The sequence below is a fragment of the Thermobia domestica genome, chromosome 5 (assembly GCF_964235325.1).
Source record: "Thermobia domestica chromosome 5, izTheDome1.hap1.1, whole genome shotgun sequence".
NCBI lineage: Eukaryota > Metazoa > Arthropoda > Insecta > Zygentoma > Lepismatidae > Thermobia > Thermobia domestica.
In genome coordinates, this window is record NC_137458.1 from 173,580,703 (window position 1) to 173,600,018 (window position 19,316).

At 34.6% G+C, this 19,316-nt stretch overlaps 1 protein-coding gene across 2 annotated transcripts in view; it reads left to right on the forward strand.

Moving 5' to 3' along the window:
* LOC145684734 (galectin-7-like) overlaps nt 1–19,316 on the forward strand; it is a 159,153-nt gene that overhangs the window by 100,393 nt on the left and 39,444 nt on the right. For both annotated transcript variants that reach the window (XM_081757110.1, XM_081757111.1), the window contains exon 3: nt 16,383–16,599. In XM_081757110.1, coding sequence (XP_081613236.1) covers nt 16,383–16,599 — 217 coding nt within the window. The remainder of the gene's footprint in view (nt 1–16,382; nt 16,600–19,316) is intronic.

Here is a 19,316-nt window from a genome sequence, read left to right on the forward strand (position 1 = left end):
TCATTAATTCTTAGTACTATAAATATATAGTTTTCACATATTTGAGTCATTAGAAGCATTTTGTACATTGTTATAAACAATTATAGGTTTTGGCCAGGTTTTTGCTCGTTCTGAACCACTGTGCACTGGTTTAAACGTTCTAGCACTGATACCAATCATCACATGTTTTGTTTGAAATATATTTATTGGATAATAGCTTGCGAAGATGAATTCTTTATCGTTAGAAGTACACATCTTTCCTGCTTAAACGCACTTGCTCAAATGATTTCATGGGATGACACTGTATTGGTTGATTTATAGAACTACGGCTGACGTCATTGGAAAGAAATGTGCTGACGTTTGAATTCATGATTTCATCACAGTTGCTGACGTCATGCTGACCAACCAAATTCATAGATCGCATTAGGCATACAACTACGTCTGATGCCAAAGGAATGTGCTGACGTTTGAATTCATGATTTCATCACAATTGCTGACTAAACCAAATTCACTGATCCGGCTGTGTACTAAATTCAAATTCATGACTTCGACCCAAGAATCCTTTGTAACATAAAGATACAGATCCAGTATTTAAAAAACGCAGCAGTTCTTCTTGTTTTGATGCTTCAATGGGTAAATATCTTGCTGGTAAAATTATATTCTTATCATTTTGAAGCTTCACTGCGATTCTCAATCCAAACATTGTAGGGATTTTTTGGCTAGCTAAGATTCTATAAGGTACATTCTGTTCTAAATCAGTAATCTTGGTAACTGATTTCATCACACCACGTGTGTTTAGAAAGTAGCATGACAAGTAGCCATGATGACGTTATTATGAATACTAACTCGAACGATACTTATATATGATGCAAACACTGATGACGTTGCATTATCATGTTCTGACGTGTACTATTGCACAATGATAAACAATGTTGCCAGAGGTTTTTGTTCTAAACAGTTCCGGTTCTTTACTAATTAGTGCACAAACTTTTAAAAATGTCAAACCAAACTTTGAAACAAAAATTTCAAACAATAAAATTTCAAACAAAAAATTTTCAAACAAAAATTTTGAAACAAAAATTTCAAACAAAAATTTTTCAAACAAAAATTTCGAAACAAAAATTTTCAAACTAAAATTTCAAACGAAAAAATGTCAAACCAAAGTTTCAAACAATAAATTTTGAAACAAAAATTTCAAAAACTTTTTAAATGTTAAACAAAACAAAACTGAATGCAGCAAAGATTTGAAAATCATCAACCAATCAGATTGCGCGAAAGATAGTGATCAGCCAATCAGATTGCACGAAAGATAGTGATCAACCAACCAAATTGCATCAACAATAACTTTACCAGTGTCAGATTACATCACCTTGTGACAAAATTTCAGTGTTGTAGCATGTATTCCCTTAAGACTATGAGTCATAAGATTCAATAACGTTAGCTATCAGATTTTTAAAGCTCAATGTCAAATCAATCACCACAAATGATCTTAGACTATGAGCTGTGTCTAAAGTTCAAACTATTGTTTCAAATTTCGCGCCTTATGTTAAATTTCAGTTTATCACAATTCCCAAATTTAAAGAATACTTCTCTCGATATACCTAAGTCTTAGAATTAATCATATCATTATATGTTCAATAAGGGCAATAATATCCGTCAATTGTTTACCTGAGTAGAACCAACTGTTTTCTGCAAGTGTGTACTCAAACTTAAGAAGTACCACAACAATGGAAATGAATCCCTGTACACTACCTCACAAGGTTAATCACGTGGTACTACCATGAGCAAAATAAATGACGCGTCTCTTTATTTTGAAGTTTTTTGAAAATATCTCCGTTTTCTTTATATGTTCGAAATTTCGGAAGGTTTCCCCAGCAGGACAGGTTAATAACAAACCCGTTTTTAATATTTGTGTTAGATATTAGCTTAAAATAAAGAAATTAGAAGCAAAAAACATTAAATCGACAGAAATCTCGAGAATTACCAACTCTGCTAAAGTGGGAAATTTTCAAGAACGCGAGGGAATTCTGCAGTTCAACACGAAGCAGCGACATCTATGTCATTGAGAGGAGCGTGGATTAGATCTACAAACGAAAATTTTAACGAAATATTTCTAGTATGTCTTATTATATGCATTATCAGCGAACTCCAAATATATGAATCTATGTTAAGTATTAACGTATAGATAGTGCAAATAGCGGAAATTACCTATGGAAAAAGACGAATTGTTAGCCCAATCGTAATGAAAAATCGTCTTTACTGTAGAACAGGTTCAGCTTACGTAAGAGAGCAAATAGCTCAGTTATGTAAAGCAACGAGTTTGTATACCGAAGGTAGACGGTTCGAATCCCGTGGAGGTACTGTTGTCATTTTTATTACTAAGGTTATTTTATTTATTTTTTTATTTGGGAAAGAATCAAATTGTAACATATGTGTAAAACTCATGACGATACCAAAAAAAAAAATATCGTCGCATTTGCATTAGTGTGTCTAATTTTTGTTTGCAAACAGATTCGTAATTATTTCCCCTGTGCTCACTGATGCATAACGAATGTTTTCCAGTAAATGTTAATTCTAATTTGGAGAATTTTATAGTTTCACAATGTTTCTCACTACATAGTCTTCTATCTACGTGTTTGGATATTTTGATAACAGATTTCCCTATTAAATGTTTAATTTTCTCTATAAATATTTGTCTTAAATTGAAATTGTTTTGAATTTACTACATAAGCAAAGTTGCCCGAAGGAGGGGAGCTCAAGTAATAGATATTCTACGTAAAAGCAACCTATTGTAGAATGATGATGCTTCTTACCTTCAGCACATAATCTTAACGTTAGAGAGTCAGAGAGAGAAAAATCCTGGTTTTTCCTCCTCTATGACCACCCATCTTAAACCTCTACATATCATTGTTCGTCTCACATAATTTCGGCTCTCCAAAGACATTCATATTTATTATTATTATTATTATTATTATTATTATTATTATTATTATTATTATTATTATTATTATTATTATTATTATTATTATTATTAATGAATATGCCTACATAATCAAATACATTTGATATCGCGATGTCACAATTTGATTTTTCCTCACATAAAAAAGATAAAAACAATAGTAATAAAAACCCTTACTCGTACTGGGCTCCTAACTAACTAACAACCTAATTCTTACAGACTAGTTGCTCTGACCAACTGAAGTTCGATTTCTTACGCGAAAGAAGTCTGTTATATTAAGAGGCATGCTTTTCATTATCAAAACTGTTCGAAGTAATACAAACATGGCTTAAGAACAGAGACGGAACTGAATTACCACTCGATTGACCTTGAGGGCAAATCACCAAAGCGTAGCTATAAAAGTTCAGCATGCATTTCTCTGGAGTTGTGTTCAGTATTCCTATCTGCCAGTCATGCTTGTTCGTAGGAGTAATATGTTACAAACCTAACCTTTCGATAGAGCACAATGACAGAGAATCAAAATTAATGAATTCTTGCCCTTGTGAACTTGGGATACCACCATGTGCAATAAAACTGTCGCGTCTTCTGAAGTGATATTTTATCGAAAATAACTCGTTTTCCTTTATATATCCGAAGTTTTTGAGGGTTTCAAAATGAGGAAACGTTACTGACAAACAAGGACGCATTTAGGGGTGGATCCAGGTGGTCCGGACTCCCCTCTGAAATCCCAACTTCTCTGTAAATTTAGCCTAAATTTAAGGATTATCTTTTAAATTTTATTATAATTTATCCTAATATTGAAGTCGGACTTCTCCCGAAATAAATTACTGCATACGTGCCTGCTGACAATTTTCAATATATTCCTTAAATAAGTAAAATAACTAAATTAGGAGCAAAAAGCTTCAACACGGGCTAACTTTTCTCCACTGCCAATATTGTTAGAAGGGATATTAATAGCAAAAACTGCTAGGCAATGCTGAACCTTGGAACTTCACTCCGAACAGCAAGCTTATTATTGAGAACTACATATGAAACATTTTATCAAAACTTATCTAGCTTTTACCTGGCATGAAATTATTATATACACCAAAATTCACTCTCCTAAAATGTGTATCTAAAAATTGCTCTACGTATCTAGAAGCAATGAAAATTATTTATCGAAATATGTGAGCAGGGAATTCTAACAGCCAGCCATTTTATTTAAATCGTAGTAAACCCTGTAACCGGGCGTTAACGTGAAGACAAAGCTTGGTCCATTGGTAAAGTGTTGGAAGAATATAAACTCAATGTTCGTAGGTTCGAATCTATCCACTCACCATAACATTTTGTTCTTATGTGTAACGATGAAATAAGAAAGAAAAAATGTATAACCGTTAAGACAAAACTTCAACCAAGTCTGAAGAGAACAATACTAAAATAGTAATACAATGACGTCAACCAAAAATTATTTCATGTAGCGTTTGGACGAAATTACAGCTGTTAACAATTGCAGAAATAAAAACAGGCTGTAATGCAGTCTAGACTTCTGAATGCGTTTACTTCCTGAAAACTTCCGTCTCGTCATTGGTATGCCGTTAATCATTGTAAAACCTTTCAATTGGAAGTGAAATGACACAAACTAAAACAGTTTTAAATCAATAAATGTCTATGTGTAAAAGTAGGTGTCTTTTATCTGTAGTTCTGAGTTCCTTTTACTTTGAAGTGACAAATGAGAGAAGAAAGTATGGTGTTCGAAAAAAAAATCAAATTTGAGATTTAAACGAATTTACACGTATTATAGCCCCTAACACCGAAAAAGTTATTTTTCGATACATGTCCATCAGTTCGTCCGTCCGTTCGCTACACTTTTCTGTGCACTCGCCTAGAAGCCATACCGTTCAACTTATCTGCACCAAATTTTAGTTTAAGATTTTCATAGTATTTCCTATAGTTTTTTTTTCATTTCCCTCCTACTCCCAAAACAAGGGTAGTTTCCTGTACGATGAAAATAAAAAAAAAGATATTTTCTCATAACTGGCTCTAACGATCTTGTTTTCTTTCTTTTTTTATAAATCAATATTTAATTAGCAACCCTATTTTGTGGTATAAGGCATTTATCTGAGAAAAATCTACAAGGGGTAGTTTATACTAAGGGGGCGAGTTTTTTCTCAGTGATTTTCTCAAAATGGACTCAAATGTTTTCGTTCATATTTCATAAATAAAGATTTCATTAATAACTTATCAATATGGCATAACTCGTTTGTCCTAAAAAAATGCGAGGGGTAGTTTATTCTTGGTGGAGTGTTGTCTGGGCGATTTTCTCAAAAACGACTCAAAAGAGTTTATTCATATTTCAAAAATAAATATTTCGTTAATAACCGAACAATATGGCAAAACTCGTTTGTCCTGAAAAAATATGCGAGGGGTAGTTTACTCTTGGGGGTGTTTTTCCTCCACGGTTTTCTCAAAAATGAGTCAAGCAATTTTGTTCGTACTCAGAAATAAATATTTCATTAAAAACCTAGTAATATGGAATAACTCGCTTACCCTGAAAGAATCCTCAAGAGATAGTTTATTCGGGGAGTTATTTTTCCCTCACGATTTTCTCAAAAATTAATCGGACAATTTTATTGATAATTCATAAATAAGTATTTCATTAATAACCCTATATTTTATTATAAGTCATTTCTATGAAAAACAATTACAACGGATAGTTTATTTTTGGGGTCAAGGTTTTTTCCCCGACAATTTTCTCGAACGACAGGCGATTTTGTTCAAATTTCGCAAATAAATATTTCATTAATAACCAAAAGTATATCTTAACTCATTGTTCGAAACAATTCACAAGAGGTAGGTTACTCCTGACGTGTTCTTTTTGAACGACTTTCCCAAAGTGACTCATTTGATTTTTTTCATATTTCATAAACAATGATTGCATTAATTGGTCTATTATATGTCTAATGAAAATGTGCTCAAAGTGTGAGTTAGTTTTGTAGTATGGATTTTCTTCAATCGAAGTTTTTTATTCGATAATCTGACATTCGATGTATTTGAATAATACGATAATTTTATTCGTATTATCCAAATACACACTTCAGTAACAACTGCGGCCTAACACAGTTAAGAAATTGAATTGAAAAAGTTTAGTGCGGTGGCCCTGTAATTGAATATTTTTTGAGAAACTCCCTAGCTTTTTGTGGTAAACTCAGGCTTTTCTTTTTCGAGCGACAAAAGAGAGAAGAAAATATAGTGATTGTGAAAATAATATCAAATTCAGATTTCAACGGATTTACATGTTTCATGGCGTCATGTGACTTTTCGACACCCGTCCTTCCGGTCCGTCCGTTCGGCACACTTTTATATGCACTCGCCTAGAGGCCATACCGTTCAACTTATCTACACCAAATTTTAAACTTAGGGTTTACTTAGTATTCTTACAGGAGCTTTTCCATTTTTTCCTACCACCTAAAATAAGTTTGGTTTACAAACAGCCGAAAATCGAAAAACGCTATTTTCTCAAAAATGGTTTTAACAATTTTGTTTATTTTTCATTAATCAATATTTAATTAACAACCCTATATTGCAGTATCAGATATTTCTCTTAGAAAAATGTACGAGGGGTAGTTTATTCTTGGAGGTGACTTTTTCTCGACGATTTTTTCAGAAAAGACCCTGGCGAATTTTGTACACACTTCATAAATAAATATTTGACCTTACAACATGGTATAAGTCAATTGACCTGAAAAATATATGAGTAGTAGTTTATTCTTGGACTTGAATTTATTCCCAGTGAGTTTCTCAAACACGACCAGTTGGCAACCCTGTATCTCGACAACGAAGCTGAATTCGAAAACTGCAAGAGGACCATTTGTCTCCTTTTGATGTCTCGAATCACCTCCTGAAGTTTGTGGACATCTTTCAGGTTCACCCTTAATGAAGCTTCTTTTCGAAAAGTTAACTATTAACTTTAGGCATTGTTTATCTTTTTTAAATCACAAATGTCGTTATTAATTTTAAGGCAAAGAACTACTTCTGAGAGAATAGATCTTGAAAAATAATTTTAAAACTTAGACTTTTGTATTCGAGACATTCCAGACAAGACGAGACATTTTACAAGCTATCTCGTGTCCAAAACATTTGCCTCGTATTATCTTGGATGTCACAAAGCGCGTCTTGTCTCTTTCTCGAGACATTTCTTATCTCGTGCGCATTCGTTAACACTTGGGAAGGAGTATCTTTCTACGCAAAGCATTGTTTTTATAATGGTTGCATATTTATGATAATTGCTGTCCACATAAATTACAGTCCTTTCAGTTGAATTAATTTTTATTATTATTATTATTGAAATTGTAATATCTAGTTTAACGTTGGACGATTATGCACCTACGCTAAGGGAGAATGATGATGAATGAAATGGTGAAATGAAGAAAGTGGGAGGAAAATGGAAAATCTCAAGAAAACACATACCCATGCACACGGTATTTGTCCACCTCAAATTTCACTTGGCACGAAGTGGAATCGAGCCACGGACCCCCTGCACAAAAGGTCCCTGCAATGCTTTATTATTATTATTATTATTATTATTATTATTATTATTATTATTATTATTATTATTATTATTATTAATAATAATAATAATAATAATAATAATAATAATAATAATAATAATAATAATAATAATTGAAGCGAGCTTAACGAGTTTCAACCGTACGACTCAACCAACGTTTGGGTGCCTGTTCGTTCGTCTGCTCCTCTCATAAAAGACATTTCATTTTAATGAAACTAGTAAGTGCCTTCTTTTAGCTCTGCGCAATCTCCCAGTCCTTTCCTCCCAATTCCCAAACTTCTCTTTCCCCATGGAGGGCGTAACCCTCGGGCGGGTAGCTAGCCTTGGCTAGCAAAAAAAAAAAAAAGCTCTGCGAAGTAACTATTGCTTGGAATATGAATCTGCAAAACATAAGAGGTAAAATTAACCAAATGGTGCAAGTTTCCACTTATATATACAAAACAATTTTGCAATATCAACTACGTGAATCTTGTCCCATAAAGAAGCCGAAACCCCTACACCGAAGAGCCCTCCGAGATTTGACCATTGTCCACACGGACTGAAATTGTCATTTGAAGCCAAGACTTTAATATGAAGCCAATAATTTCTTTAAAATAGACGGAAAATTCGGAAGTTATAAGCATTTTCATATTTTTGCCTTTTCCCATAAGGGAGCCGTAGCCCCCTATACTGAAGACCCCCCGGAGATTTGATAATTGTCCACTCGAACTGAATTTGTCATTTGGAACCAAAACTTTAATATGAAGCCAAAAATTAAACTTTTACATCAATTTAAACTGACTGGGTTCCGGTTCCCCCCACTATTGTTTAGTTTAGTTAAGTTGTAATTTGTGACAGCTTCACATCATCAAAAGAATGTTTCACTTCCCCTCCCCTCCCCCAGGAGTTCGTGCTGGATCCACCACTGGAATCAATAGACACTCTTCCTATTCTTTTTGTCACCCTTGATTGTGTAGGGGCTCCCTCGTACAAATAAAGAAGCGGTAATATTACAATCAAGGGGCGCTATATATTAGGTATTTTTTTAGTTACCTACCCCTAACCGCACAGGGCCATCTTTCGTAGAATAAAAAATATTACGTGATATTCCAATCATGAAAGGGGAGAGGATGCTGTAAATATATTTCTTATTCATTTTGTCTGTCCTGTCTGTTGGAAGGCTACTGAAATGAGAGGGGCAAAATAAAAAGTCGTACCCCTCCTACATGGTTGCTCAAATAAGTACTAAAGAAAGCATTTTAAACTAAGATATTTAAGATTTAAACTAGGAAACTAAGATATCCTACATTATGTAAGGATGTCATATTCAGGATTATTATTATTATTATTATTATTATTATTATTATTATTATTATTATTATTATTATTATTATTATTATTATTGAATGTTTTTGGAGCACCGAACTTTTGTGAGACGAACAATGATATGTAGAGGTTTAAGATGGGTGGTCATAGAGGAGGAAAAACCAGGATTTTTCTCTGACTCTCTAACGTAAAGATTATGTGCTGAAGGTAAGAAGCATCATCATTTTACAATAGGTTGCTTTTACGTAGAATATCAATTACTTGAGTTCTCCTCCTTCGGTCTACTTACCTTATGTAGTAAATTCAAAACAATTTCAATTCAATACAAATACATTGTAAAACTTTTCCGTAATTAAACATCTAGGGAAAATTAAACATTTAATAGGGAAATCTGTCATCAAAATATCCAAACAAGTAGATAGAAGACTATCTAGTGAGAAATATTGTGAAACTTTATAAAATTCTCCAAATTAGAATTAACATTTACTGGGAAACATTCGTTATGCGCCAGCGAGCATATGGTGAGCAGTGAGCACAGGGGAAATAATTACGAAACTGTTTGCAAACAAAATTAGGGACGCTAATGCAAGTGCGACAACAGCATTTTTTCTTTTTTTGGTATCGTCATGAGTTTTACACATACGTTACAATTTGATTCTTTCCCAAATAAAAAAATAAAAAAATAACCGTAGTGTAGTGATAAAAATGATAACGGCAATTCCACGGGATCGAACCCGCTACCTTCAGCATACAGACTCGTTGCTTTAACTAACTGTGCTCTTTGTTTCTTTACGTGAACTGAGCCTGTTCCGGTAAAGACGATATTTCATTACGATCGTCCTACTAATTCGTCCTTTTCCATAGATAATTTCCACTATTTGCTCTATCTTTATGTTAGTACTTAGCATATATTCATATATTTGGAGTTTGCAGATAATGCATATAATAAGACATACTAGAAATATTCGTTAAAAGTTTAGTTTGTAGATTTAATCCACATTTCTCTCAATGACATAGATGTCGCTGCTTCGTGTTGAAATGCAGAATTCCCTCGTGTTCTTGAAAATTTCCCACTTTAGCAGAGTTGGTAATTCTCGAGATTTCTGTCGATTTAATGTTTTTTGCTTCTAATTTCTTTATTTTAAGCTAATATCTAACACAAATATTAAAAACGGGTTTGCTATTAACCTGTCCTGCTGGGGAAACCTTCCGAAATTTCGAACATATAAAGAAAACGGAGATATTTTCAAAAAACTTCAAAATAAAGAGACGCGTCATTTATTTTGCTCATGGTAGTACATCGTATTGCTTACGTTTATATTGGTCCATAGGCTGGAATAATCAAAACCAATGACGCAATTTCATTTGACAATTCTCAAATTATCCTACAAAATTTCAATGTACCAATGTCCTGGACTCCTAATCCCATCATAGGTCAATAACTGATCACGTGATCATACTCATATTTGACAATGATTTACCCAATGAATGAGATACTATCCAATTTTAAGAACAATTACCAATTATTGATACGACAATAAGAAATGTACCCCTCCCAAAATTTAAGATTGGTACAGAGATAGACCTGTGTCTTATGAAAAAGTAATAAATCCTGTACTTATTCAATAATAAAGCCGGTCAATAACCTTTAAATTCTGAATATTTGGCCATAACAGGAACACCAACATCTACAATGGGTCCTAGAAAACGTTTACCGAATTTTGTTATTTGATAATTTCCAAATTTAAAAGGAAACATAAACATATGAAGGTAATAAACCTCCGTACATACCCATATAACGTGTTAAATCCTTATCAAACGGGGTCAATAACCTCCGAAATTTTATTTTTGGTAGTTCTTTACCCATAAAAGGGAACGAGGTGGACCATCCAAATTTATAGTGATACATATTGAAGTCCTGTACTATGATACCAAATGCTTATATTAAACAATTCCTAAAACCGAGTGGATGAACCAAGATACCCCTCCTAATTTTTTAAAGGGTGCATCAATGTACCCATGTCTTATGATAGGAAATGAACCCATATTCATGACTATATAACCATATAAGGTAATAGAACCTCATCAAAGGGGAGAAATTGGGCCAAAAACCAAACACATGGTACAGCATATTGCTTATATTTATATTTTGGCAATTTTTTTACCCATGAGAGGGAACAAGGTGGACCACCGAAATTTATCATGATACATGTTGAGGTCCTGTACTATAATACCGAATGCTTAAACTGGAAAAATTTCCAAAATTTAAAAGATTGGACATGCTACCCCTCCTAAAAATTTAAAGGGGTGCATCAATGTAGCTATGTTTTATGATAGAGAATGGACACCTATACATGATCATATAACCATATAAGGTAATAGGACGTCATCCATGGGAATAAATTAGGCCAAAAAACAAACACGTGGTTGTACTAAAATTTGGCAATTTTGTACCCGTAAAATGGAACGAGGTGGACCACCCAAGTTTATAGTGAACTATATTAGGGTCTTATACTATAATACCAAATATATAAAATGGGCAATTTCCAAAACTAAGGGGGTGGGCCAAGGTACCCCTCCCAAAAAATTTAAAGGGATGCATAAATGTACCTATGTCTTATAATAGGAAATGGACCATGGCCATATAACCATATAAGGTAATAGGACCTCATCCAAGGGGATACATTGAGCCAAAACCAAACACGTGGTTGTACTAAAATTTGGCAATTTCGTACCCATGAAAGGGAACGAGGTGAACCATCCAAATTTATAGTAATCTATATTAGGGTCCTATACTATAATACTAAATATATAAAATGGGCGATTTCGAAAATTTAAGGGGTGGGAGAAAATCCCCCTCCGAAATTTTTAAAGGGGTGCACAAATGTACCTATGTCTTATGATAGGAAATGGACACCTGTATACGCCCATATAACTATATAAGGTAATAGGACCTCATCCAAGGTGATAAAATGAGCCAAAATACCAAACACGTGGTTGTAGTAAAATTTGGTAATTTTGTGCCCCTAAAAGGGAACGAGGTGGACCTCCCAGATTTATAGTAATATATATTAGGGTCCTATACTATTATACCAAATGTTTAAATTGGGTAATTTCTAAAATTTAAGGGGTGGGCCAAGGTACCCCTCCCAAATTTTACGTGGTACAACTTATTGCTTACGTTTATATTTTGGCAATTTTGTACCCCTAAAAGTGGACGAGGTGGACCACCCAAATTTATCATAATACATGTTTGGGTTCTATACTATTATACCAAATGTTTAAATTGGGCAATTTCCAAAATTTAAGGGGTGGGCCAAGGTACCCCTCCCAAAATTTTCAAGGGGTGCATTAATATACCCATGTCTTATAAAAGGTAAGGGACCCCTGTATACGCCCATATAACCATATAGGATAATAACACCTCATCAAAGGCGATAAATTAGGTCAAAAACCTCCGAAATTTGAATTTTTGGCAATTTTTACCCATGAAAGGGAACGACATAGTCCCCCAATACTGATAGAGGTACATACTATGGTTTTTGGCTACCATACCGAATTTTTAGATTTAGCAATTTCCAAAATTTAAGGGGGTGGTCCTAGGTACTCCTGCCAAAATTTAGGGGTGGGTCAAGATACCCCTGCCAAAATTTAGAGGGGGTGGTTCTAGGTACCCCTAGGTCATGACCCCTGGCCAAGGTCATTGACCTTTGGCCTATGACGTCATAAATGGCGGGGTCAAAGTCCAAAGTTTCCTCAGGTGGGGCCATTACTACTTATAAATTCATAAAGACTTAACATGGTTTGTAAAAATACGAAATCCGAGCGGCAGACATCAACGGATATGAGACTCAGAAGGATCTAAAGCCAACATTGTAATATATGAAAAATGTCTTTTGCACGTTAATCTCAAGCTCTACAAACACTTCTCACTGCTCTATTAGCTATCACGTGTACCTTTAGTGCACGTGGTCCCAGGTTCAGTTAATGGTGGCAAAGTACAAACTTTTATTTCAAACCATTCAATTTCGATACTCATACGTCCCCTTTAGCCTATAGGGCATAACCGTAGGACGTTAAACTAAAAATTTCCTTCTTTCTGAATTTCTAATAGATAATATGTTTATATAAAGACACACTAAGAAAGGCAAAGGGCAGAAAATAGGAATTGGACGTTAGAGTGGGAGAGATACGAGGACCAGAATCCATATGTAAAGGTTGAGTTGAGTTGATTTTGAGTTTAACGTCCCGTTCAACAACGAGGCTATATGAGACGTGGACCTACTGATTAATGTGGAATCCGAACCACATGAGCTCCCGCCGGGAATCGTACCCGGGTCTCCCACGCCAAAGGCGCGTACGCTAACCGCTTAGCTACGAAGGAGCTCCCATATGTAAAGAACACCGGGCCTCTCCCTTAGAAGAACCCGCTCCTCTCTCTTCACATTTTCCTTCACTTACCTGAAAAGATATTCTTTTATGTATGAATGTTGGTTCACGTCTCTCCCAACTTCAACAACGTAATTCCTTCTTCTACGTCTTTGTTAGTCTCACTCAGCATATAAACATTTTATACAGTAGAAGTTCGAAGCCTTTTTATTTAACGTCCTATGTTTATGTTTAAGCAAAAGGAGATGATTAATGAAAGCAAATTATTCTGAACTTAAAAATTTTTGCTCTCCACCAGGAATCGAACCCGGGATCACGTGCACCAAAGGCACACGTGCTAATTACTAGACCAACAAGAAGACTTGTAGAAGTTCGGACTAACATGCAAACCTTACTGTCCATAAATTACAATGTCAGATTTAGACCCTTCTAACTTCTATACTCTTTGATGTCGACGCTCAATTTCGCACTTTTACTATTCTCAGTTAGCACTTTATAAATATATATACCATATCTAAATCCCTATTTCTTGAGTGAGAATATTTACTTGTCAGGCAGTTTGTATTTAGTTTTCGTTGCATGATTTCTTAAGAACGACAATTCTTAACACTCTTGTAGGACGGACCTATGATGTATAGGATTTCTTCTCATGTCTTCTATCAGCGCTCTATCTTGTCTACAGTTGTTGCCCTAGGTTTACCTGACCTAGGCTTATTTAATTCCAAACCTTTGTGAACAGTTCACCGATCACAACCAAGGGCTCTGACAATTTGAGATATATTCTGGCCTTGTGATTCACAATCTACAATTTCACCAAGCTGAACGATTATAAACTCTTGGTGAGGTTTATTGGTACAATTTTTTTGTATCTAGCACTATTGTCGCCATATGGGTCCAAGTCACATAAAAAAGTTTTTTGGTGTGTTCACAAGATACAGTAAAAACCTCAAGTCGCTGGCTACCATACAAAGAGAGAAAAAAAATTCTCTGTCATCATTTACATGAAATTTTGATAATTTTTAGTCTCAGAAGCGAAAATCAACAGATATGCTGGGGCTACAGCTTCTCTAATTATCCTCTTGAAACTTTTTATGGTGCGTTCTGTAGGCAAAAGAGGTGGCTTTCAGGTAGTGGTACGTTTGTTCCAATGTAGCCAGCAAGAAGGAAATAATAGAGACAAAAAAGGAATTTTTCTAAAAATTCCCCCTAAAATCGGGAATTAAAAGCTTCTATGCCTGGCAACACTGCTAGGAGACACACACACACACACACACACACACACACACACTATCTTAAAATAAGCTTTGGTATCCCTCTAATATATCCTATAAGTATCGTGACGATATCTAATAAAGCACGCATGTCATTTAAAAATATCTCATTCTACCTAAAAAAATAATCACGGTTATCTTTTCACTTAGAGATCAAGGTCTACTGTAAACCTCAACTGTACTGAATATTTCTATAGTGTATTGTGTAGGGCACAGATGAGAATTTCAGATCTGGTACGTTTTTCTTCGATGTAGCCAACAAGAGGGAAATAATAGAGATAAAACAGATACTTTTCCCAAAATTTCCCCCTAAAATCTGGAATTAAAATTTTCTGTAACTGACAACACTGCTACCAGACAGACGCAAACTATCTTAAAATAAACAATAGTACAGCACTAATATATCCTATAAGTATCATGACGATATTTAAGGAACAAAACTACAGAAAAGTAGGGAAAACTAGAAAAGTCGACGGTTAGAACCTAAATCCAAATTTTTTGTGCGCCCCATTGTAACGATGTGTACCTGCGTTTGCTCAGTAAGGTCAAATGTTCGGATGGCGTAAATTGACTTGCACTCGGACGTATAGGTATGGATTTATAAACAAAAATTTCGAAAATTTGGATTTTTTGCCCACTTTAGGGAAATTTTAATTTCCATAGTTGGCAACACTGTGCGCAGCCCGGCTCGAAATTTGGAAAATGTACTCGCACTCAGAAAGGCTTAAATACTACAAATACATTTTCTTTGTGTCTATTTCTTCTTTAAATATTAATCTATTAGTGAAAGATAAAGTAAACACACTTGCAGAGGAAAGATGGTAATCCTTTTTATAGAATTCAATATCGAGCTTTAATCTTAATATATCCGTTTGTAATTATAGTGCAACTAGCTCTTTTATCTTTATTTCTTGATTTTCCTTCTACATCTGTTATTTTTCTAAAGTTGCTCTACCTCCAATAATAACGATCTTATTTGTGACCAAGACAAGAGTAGCTTTGACATCACAACTCTGATAACTAACTAAATGGAACAGGCATTCGAGAATTGAGTTCTTGTACAGTATATGACAACAATCAAGCAATTTGTGCTGAGATTTATTTGACCACTTGCTTTAGCACTGTCCATTTGACCTTAAACTAATGCGACCTCAACATAATTTAGAAATGTAGTATTCAAATAGGTCAGCTTAGTAAACTTAACTACCATCATCATGAAGTCTGTTTCCAATAAGAAATATTTATTTTAAATAAAGTACTTTTGACAGATATTGCCGCCCCGTCAAATGCACGTGTTGCACATATAGTAGAACCGGCCCTGCATATCATATATCTAGTCGGCAAATTATTTATATATGATACTTAGAAAAATACTAGTAGGCAAATTAGTATTAGTTTTTACCTTTAGACAAGTTATTTGCATTTTATATTGCACATGACATTATTTTCTTACTTATTGAAGGAATACTTTTACGAAAAACACATTTTTATTTCTACTTTTATTTCTTAGTTGATATTGATGAAACACTGCTGAAACTCGAATTGTTAGTAAGTATGCTACACATATATATTGTAAAATATTTGTATCGTATCAGTATGTAGAGTTTAATTTATTTGCATTTTACGGTAATTACATCTACATAAAAATAATTCATACTTCAGTAGACGTAAGAAACATTACAAATGACTATTTGAAAAAAACGAAATTTAGAAAAAAAACGAGAGGCTATGTTTTTTCTAAAAAAAAAAAAAGTACATTTCTGAAAAAATATCAACGTTTTTTTCTTCTATTTACAACACTAATTGCTTGTCACAACATTCCTTCCTGTCCGTGAATATCATAAAGGTTGAAAACTACTGGTCCACACAACTTTGAACTAATGGACATATAAATGAGATATTTTGTTTTAATACAATGCATATTAATTCACAGATTCAATATCGACCTCCGTGGAGGACCAATAACTCGAAGTCTAACAGATGATGACGATATAATTCTCCATGTGAATCCCCGTTTTTTCGAAGGACGAGTTGTAAGAAACACGTTCCATAATGGATATTGGCAACATGAAGAGAAGGAAGGTGGAATACCCGTAAAAGCAGGAGAAAAGTTTGAACTTATTATATTGTGCCAAAATGCAGAATATCAAGTAAGTAATAATTAAACATCATTTCAAAATTACATACAATGGAGCACTCTGACGAAGGAGACTGTTCAATACCATACACATAAGCGTTTTGCTTTCTTGTTAGGTAACAAACTAATGAATTGGATGTCATAGCTGGCAAGTTTATGCACCCGGATCATGGAGCGTAGGGTACATTTCCCCGTTGTTAGCGTGTTAGAGGCAGTGCGAATCAGTAGATATTATTGTTTTGCCAACTAGTTCAAATAATGTTTTATATATATATATATATATAATTTGTAGATTCGTTCTTCCCGATCACGCTGTTACGATATATGGGAAATAAAATGGGACGATAAAGAAGAGATTAGTGGAATAAGTGAAATCGGAAGGAAGACAAAATCATGAGAAAATTAATACATGTAATAGTGTTCACAGCATATCAGCAAGGAGGAAGGAGATCAAGCTTCCCTTGATTGAAGCATATCGTTTAAGAATTTAAAAAAAAAAAAAAACTCCCATGATATTGCCCCGAGGTTAGGAGAGACGTTGATGATGGGATGGATGAAAATGGTAGTGTCCTCGCCGAGGGACGTCATTCTCGTACGTCCAGGAATTTAAATCCTAAATCCTAAAAATAGTTTAATAAGCATAATGCACTATGAAACAAAAGTGTGCACGCAAAAGACAAAGATAGCGCAGTATTTAAATAAATTATAAGCAAAAAATGTAAGGCATTCCACCCATTTAACCGCGCATCATGCGCCCAATTACCCCGTGGGAGTAATTGTAAGATACAAATTTTAACAAATTGTAACTGCCTCACAGTGAGGAATTAAGATTCTTGCTTTTCTCACGGCACCATCCTTGTAATGTTTTTAAGCAACAGTAAACAATCTGGATCAAAACATTAACAGATGACCGGTTTATTGTGACTCAAACCAAAACACACACAAACCTGAAACTCGGTTTCAAATATGTCATTTCTCAGATTTTGTTCCTTTGTCATTATTACACCCACTCAAAATTCATCTAAGCTATTTTTTTCTAATCAACATTTACCCACACAAAATTTCAGTGTAATTAAATTCTATAAAAATGTACTGAAATACAAAATATTTTTTTAAAAGTTTTCCGCCCTCCTACCTCCTTCTACCCTAAATATTTATTTTTTCATAATATTTTGTTCAGGGAGGCTTTGCCTACTCCACTGTTGTTCACTACGAAATGCTAATCACACGTTGCAGGAATTCTGAACTCTCGATTAAAAAAAATACTTGTGCATCCCAGGCCAGTAGCTACGAATTGACCAGGAAACTGAGGCCTCCTTTTTGACCACTTGAGCCCCCTTGAAACTTTCAGTTGTTGATTAGTATGTACGTATAAAAGCAAGGTTAACTCGACAATTCCCACACAGTCGCTACACAGTGGTACATTTTCTCAATTTCCTGGCCAAAATTTCTAATTGCATATATATATATATATATATATATATATATATATATATATATATATATAGAGAGAGAGAGAGAGAGAGAGAGAGAGAGACAGGAACTGTACCAAAAGTGGGCCCCCATTTTGTTTTTAACATATATCTAAGAAAATATAAATCAGAGAGAAATGACACTCACGTTGAAAATAATATGATATGTAAGCCCTTTGCTTGTTTCTTCCCATAATAATCAGGGAAAAAATACTTTGAGAAAAAAAGAATTTTCATATGGACTGCATTTTCGGCATTCGAGAAAAGTGTTCCAAAAGAACTTGTTGCTCAAGTTAACATAGCTGCGGCATTCACCTCCGAAATTTCAGGTGTGTCTGACCGCACGCGGAAAAATTTGCTTCGGCAATGTCATTTTTGCAATGCGGTCAAGGGTTGACAATATCAAACTGTGAACTGTTATTCTTCACAGCTGTTTCGTGCACATATACGTTTGATAAAATACTCCAAGGAATACTCCAGTTTCTTTGGGAGTCACCCTTGCATCGCCACTGCACTACATCTGATTGTACACTAATGGAATCTACGACTAAAAATAATGGACATTCCCTATTGCACGATTTCGATCCGACATTTTGTTCTCGACTATGGCTGCTGTTGCATTTTCTCGAAAATTTTCGGGTGGTCATAGTTCAGAGGCATTTCTACACCTAGGTTGGTCTATACTTTTCGTTTTATTTCTGGTGTCAGGAATCACCTCCCGACGTTTAGTATACTAATTAAGTTACACAATATGTATTCACGTTTGTATGGGCGCCCTTTTGGTAGACTTGTCCACCGCCTTCGTTAGTGACCCAGCACGGGCCTGATGCTGTATATGCCTTTCTGCACTTTGAAGCTCTGGCCGAAGTTGTAAAAATAATGTCCTTTACTACTTAGGCAGCCTCGTAGGCTCATTTGGGTTGCATATGGAAATTCACTTTTACTTCTTGTTGCTCGCAATGTTTCTGTTTTCTTTCTTCCTCAACGGTTGCTACTTTTCTCAAACCCAATCATTGAACGCTCACCTCTCTGTTGCGTTTCAGTGTCTCCCATTGATAGGGAAATTGATGCTATTTTGCAGTCACTGTTGGTTCTGGTCAAGAAATGTTCGTGTATTTCTTCTTGCCTTTTGCCATCTAGTTTTAAAGTCGCACATTAAGTGATTTAACACAAATTTTAAATCTCTAAAGTGTTTCAGTTCTGACTCGGTTAGCCTAACTAAATATTCCCTCAAAAATTAATATTTTCCTTCAAATTT